The sequence below is a fragment of the Gavia stellata genome, chromosome 17 (assembly GCF_030936135.1).
Source record: "Gavia stellata isolate bGavSte3 chromosome 17, bGavSte3.hap2, whole genome shotgun sequence".
NCBI lineage: Eukaryota > Metazoa > Chordata > Aves > Gaviiformes > Gaviidae > Gavia > Gavia stellata.
This window is the reverse complement of record NC_082610.1, coordinates 9,522,928-9,528,927: the sequence shown is the minus strand read 5'-3', so window position 1 is coordinate 9,528,927 and position 6,000 is coordinate 9,522,928. Positions and strand designations below refer to the sequence as shown.

General features: G+C 34.5%; 1 protein-coding gene across 1 annotated transcript in view; it reads left to right on the top strand.

The window, feature by feature from the left end:
* The window catches only part of CCDC73 (coiled-coil domain containing 73), a 107,444-nt gene that overhangs the window by 49,651 nt on the left and 51,793 nt on the right, over window positions 1-6,000 (top strand). Inside the window, 1 exon segment of the mRNA XM_059825979.1 lies at window positions 25-171. Within this exon segment, the coding sequence (XP_059681962.1) occupies window positions 25-171 (147 nt within the window).

The following is a 6,000-nucleotide window of genomic DNA, read 5'->3' as shown; positions in this document are numbered from 1 at the left end:
GAAATGCGCATTTTTATTTTGCAGAAACAAGTTCTAAGAATGGATGAAGACTTTAAAACACAGGCTCTTGACTCTACTCTTCAAAGTCCATCAGAGACATTACTTTCCATTCGACTGTTAGACTTTAAAACAAGTTTATTGGAGGCAATAGAAGAACTGCGTATAAGAAGGGTAAATGTGTTTATATTGGTTTTTAGTGTTTCTTTGTCTTATTTCTATCTCCTTGTATGTAATCACAGAAAATGCTGCATAAGTGCGAGTAAACTTCATGCTGTATTTCAAGTAATTCACCAACCAGGATTTTTTTTTTTAAGTATCAGAGGTTTCGGCGGTGTCTGTATTAGAAATGTCTCTGTAGACAGCATGAAGACAACAGGGTTGCATGAGAATGAATTTGGCTTTCCTATAATAATATACACAGTTGCTACAGTTGATCACCAGGCTATTGACAAAAATTATCTACATTAAATTTTTGTATTTCATTGTAGTTTTTCTCTTTAAGAGCAGCCTTTGATAAGAAAAGGAAAGAAAGAATCCAAGTCATTGCCAAGTCCGTAAATCTTTCTCATTTAATAGATTGATTTACCATTTGCCAGAAAAGCAGTTGTTTTGACTTATTTTTGCCTGTTTACTTGTGCTTTTCAGAATAACCTAAGAGAGCAAATAGCTACTGTGATAACCAAATCCACTTTATTTCACCATTTTTATTTTGCTAAACTATTAAGCTGGAGCCCTACAATAATAGCATATGAGTATTGGGGGTTGTGGGATATGTTTTGTTTTTGAAATATGAGTTAAATAATCTTGTAGTACTAAGGTGAAATTGTTTCTGCACTGTTGAAGGCAGCTATATTTTGCTGTGGTTACTTTTTCAGTTGTATGTATGTAAACATTTGGTTCTATTTCTCCCCTTAGTGTTTCTTAACTGTTGTATTTTTGAAAGACCTAGAGTATATCTTTCTGCATTTGATGAATTTGACCTGTTCAAAAGATGTGTATTATTACTTTAAAAATATTAGTGTTGATGACATGCTTGATTTATGTTTATTTTGATCTAAGTTGAATGCTCTAATCCTCTCTTTAAAAACCATAAACAAAAGAATGACTGCCATAAAAAAAATCCAAGAAAAAAGCTGCATGATCCTACTTTCTTGATGCAGTATAGTTGAAATTCACCATGGTCTGATCCCTAGACTTTTGTTACAATGGTAGTGTTTAGTCTAGTTCAACTATTTTTGTGTTAAAAAGTAAAGTCTGAAGAATTTAACTTTTATAATAATTATTGGAGTGTACTTTTCCTTATAAGACCTGTTAGCTAAATTTCATTTACGTTGTTAACTTCACTTTGCATTTTAATTCATTTGGCCAGAGCCTAAAATGTTTACATTAGAGTGCCATGGAGTTTCATGTTTCAGGTTTTTTTAGTTTTTTTCTCTTGTATCTACTATACTACAGGAGTGACTGTGATCTTATAAAAGGTTAACTCAGGAGGATGAGCATTTTTTTTTGCTTAAAGTTTATTTTAGTTTCAAAATTGATGCTAATGCCAAAAGCCAATTCCATAGTTAAGACATAGCCCTCAATTTCTAAAACATCTGTGCCTTCCTTCATCCTAAAAAAAAAAAAAAAATTAGCTGTTTGTAGTTACAAATTTAAGTAATTTAAGTTTTTAAAAAAAAGATTAATCATTATACAGATAAGCAATTTGAAATCTTCAAGTATTCCTGCATGTATTTTTGTCATTTGCTTTGCTTTAACAATAAATCAGGACTGCTTGTTTAGTATGTTTGAAAATTGGAATAGAAAATACTAATATTTTGAACAAGCAGGGGTTATAAAATAATATGGCCATGCATAGTGCCATTCATTTTTATTTTTTCAAGTAGAACTCTGTATGGATGTTTTTGCTTAAAAAATGATGCTACAAAATCCTCTCCTGATTTTGTCTATGAATCTCTTACAAATCCAACCACCACAGGGTTATTCTGTAAATCTGTAATCAGCCCTAAGAAAAAGGTAGTGCGTAGACCAAAATACAGCACTAATTTGGAGAATTGTAGTGCTTGTCTTGCACCATGGTAGTTTCTCCGTGGACAAGAACGAAACACGCTAATTTAAACCGTATCATCTGCTAAACAAGAAAGTCAAGTCAGAGTTAAAGCTCTGCTCGTTTCTTACTGCTTTTGCCACTTCTTTTCCAAATTGCTTGTAAGGCTTACAGTATACTGATAGCTGGATGGAGGCATTATAGCCAAGTATAGCAGATTTTACTCTCAATTTTGTCTTTGACCTGTGGCTTGACCTTAGATGAGATATTTTACCTCTGTTTGCTTCTGTTTCTCTTCCCATTGTTGGTCTTGCTTGTCACTTAGCCAGGAGTCTCTTCAGGACAGGAAGTGTCACGTATTTTGAGTTTAATAAACTGCCTTGAATGGTTGGTTGTCTGCAGTATAAATTCAAATTAATAAAAATAAATTTGCAGATGAAATTATCTGTGCAAAGTTAGATAAAAATTAAACTCAAAACAATTAAGTATTTAAATATTTTGAGAGGCTTGATACAATCCATACTATTTTAAAGTAGAAATTTCATTTTTCTGAATATGCTTATTTAAATAAATACATTGAGTTATTTCAAAGCATCTATCTGTTTTTTACTTTTCTTGGTTAAACATAGCTGTAGTTAAACTCTCAAAATAAAAATAATTTAGAGGAGTTGCTCATAATTCTAATTTCTTTTCGTTACGTGACTGTTCTGCTATTTTACAGATGAAATCTCAGTTAATGGTAGCTGTGAATGTTTATTCTGGAGAATACATTGCTTAAATTATTATACTTGATACAGCTTCTTTTTTATTCCTTTAGCTATTCATAGTCTTTGTTCTTAATATGAGTATGTATGTAATCAGAAGCTACACAATGACATGCATCTTCCCCCTACCCCCCAGGGATTACTTCACACTCAAATAGTTTGAATGTTCTTTTAGTTTTTTGCCAGTTTAGCTTTCCCACTCATCAAGCCCCAATCAGCCCAGTGACTCTTTTGTGGTGGATAACCCGTTCACTTTGTTCCAAAGTCTGTCAGCCTTGTTCTACAATCAGCTGAGTTCATTTTGTTGAGTAATATGAGACAATCCTTTTCTTAAGGGCTAAATATAATCGATTTTAACAGTATAAAGTTGTGGCATAGTAGGTCAAATTGAAGTCTTTAACGCTTCCTGAAGTACAATGCATACAGGACAAATGACATTAGGTTTAAAGATAATGTTTACAAGGACAAGAAAATACCTATGTTGTGTATTGAAATATTTTCTTTTTTGTACTAGATACAGAAAAACATCCTTAGCCAGAAAAGATTGTAAACATAAGAAATCAAGGAAATTCTTCCTTACTTACATAGAAATGTATTCTAATACCCTGGGGATATGGGTATTTTTGGTGGCGGTTGAAGCAGTGGAGGTGTTCATTAGCTGAACACAAGAAAGATAAATTTTAGTGATGATTTTTTAAATTTTACTGGTGTTTTTCTTTGATGCAAAGGACAAGTTTCAGTGACCTGATTCCGTACCTGAAAACAAGCACCTGTTGAGGCTCTTTCTGGTGTTGACTGGGACATCCCAAAGTCTGGCTAATACTACAGATTCTGTCATTTGTGCCTTGAGTTTATTAGATTTGATACTTTTCTGTTTACTAAAAATTACAAAGAATAAATTTTTCTCTTTGGGCGGTTATGATATAGATATAGCTTGGTAGTGCTTATCTTTTAACTAAAAAACTTTTCTTAAGTTTTTTCCAGCTCCCAAGTTTTCTCACATTTCTCCCGAGGTAATTTTTCTTTACCGTAAAAGAAAACTACATTGTATTAAAGAACATTAGAGTTGCAAAGGGCATTGAGTTTACCCACAAAAACATTTTATATGTTCAAATATTTTAATATATGATTCTTTAAATATTTCCTTTTAAAATACTGAAACCCACCCCTGAATTTTGTAAACTGAAGCCTTACTGACTTGTTATTGGTAGTTACCATCCTACTATTTACTGTCAAGCACTACATAGAACATCTGCCTTGCCTGAGCCAAAGGAGTACGTTGACACAGCAGGTGATATTAGAATGAGCCACTGGAAGTGGGGATGAGATGCCTGATTTGCCAGGGAATTTCATATCTGTGCTCACAAAATGGGAATGTGGGGGCTCAAGACTTCTGGAATCAGTTCCATGTTGTGGACAGGAATGTTATTTAAAGGCTAGCGAGTCCTATCATTTTGCTGCTGTTGACTCTGGTTTCCTTCCCTACCCCTAATGCTCTCTTTCCCTCTTTTTCTTTTCCCTGTTTTTCGTAGTTTATGTCCCTTCCTGTCTTCTGTTCGGCCTTCTGTTTTGATATAAATTAGACCTCCCTTTTGTGCTTACCCACTTTCATGCTGATGGTCAGTGACCAGTCATTGAGAAAGAGAATACAAGGATATTTACTTATTTGCAAAAAGAGACAAATCCTGAATTGTGTCTGTTGTCATGACACAGACATCATGGCTCTCACAATGCCTCACCTTAAGTTTTTTCTGGTTGCTGCTCTCAAAAGCTGTAGTCACCCTTGTTCTGCAGAGCTGTACGTGCTCTTCCTTTCAGATAGATTTGAGCAAGTTTACCACAATTCCTCTTACTCTACCTTTGCCATGGCTTTGGCTGTTCTAATTCAAGTTCTTCAGCACAGCAGCCTATTTCTAGGTTTTCTTAGAGGGAGGACGTGAAGGAGCTTTGCCCACCCTTAACTACTCTTACCCATTCCTAAAATGTATTTCTGCTTTCTGGCAACTATGAAGTGGTTTGCACTGCACAGCGTAGCACCATATAGCACGTCATAGCTCAGGTATCCTGAGCTAGTCTGTTTCGGAACGGAAGAGATGTACGTAATTGTGCAACATGGGCAAATGGAGTTCAGTATTGAGATGAAAACTGAAAGTGGCAGTATAAGGTTAGTATTTGGAAAGGTCACTTGGGCTCAAAAGGCAAATTGGTTTTTGAGATATTAGGTGAAGAAAGTTGATGAAACCACAAACTTACTTATCAGAAGGAGCAAAGCAGAAGGACAAAACTTGAGATATTAGTGGTATTACAATATTGGTGGACATGCCAGTTATGATCATAACAGTCATATTGGTTGTGCTGTATCTAGACCTAAAAAAACCCAGAAACTTTCTAATACACCCAAAGCTAAACCTTGTTGGAGGTGTGTTGTGCAGGAGAACCACCACCTTCAGATGTGTGGGATAGCAGAAAAGTTAAAAAGGGCACCCACCAGAGGCACCTGCTGTAGCTCTATAGGCAGCTCTGTGGAAACAATAATCTACAGTGAGCAAAAACATGAGATTGAATGACACTGTTGCAGAAATAAAGATTTTAAATTTTTTAAAATTAAAAAGAGCTTAGTTTTAAGTTATCTTCAGGCTGTTGCATAGAATAAGTATAGAATGCAGAAAGAAATGTTTTAGTACTGTGTTTTGAAATTTCTATTAATGAGAAGGACAATTACTATTTTAGGAAGTAAGGTAGAAACATTTTCTAGATATAAAGAGGATGCTAGGGAAATGAAAGATTTTGGTGAGGTATATTGCAAGGAACAATTCTGACTGCTAATGAACAATAAGAACGGTGAAGAGCTTGATTTGATTTTCTTAAAGGATAGAGTAAAAAGGAAATTGGGGGGAGAGAAACAATGATGAAATAACACAGAATAGAAATGTGGGTGGCTTTTTTATGTTTGTTACCTAGAAGTTGGCAAACAGGACACCACTAACACAGGCCGCAGAGAAAATGGGGAAAAAAAAAAAATCCTAACAGTCTTACAACTGGATTTTCTGCCTAAGTGTAAATTAGGGTACTTTTTAGCAAAATGACAGACACAAGTAAAGCTGAATATTAAAAAAAGAAACAAAAAAAGTATGTGGATATAAAATAATAAGCGGTGCTGAAGTTTATGGATCTCATGACTGTGACATA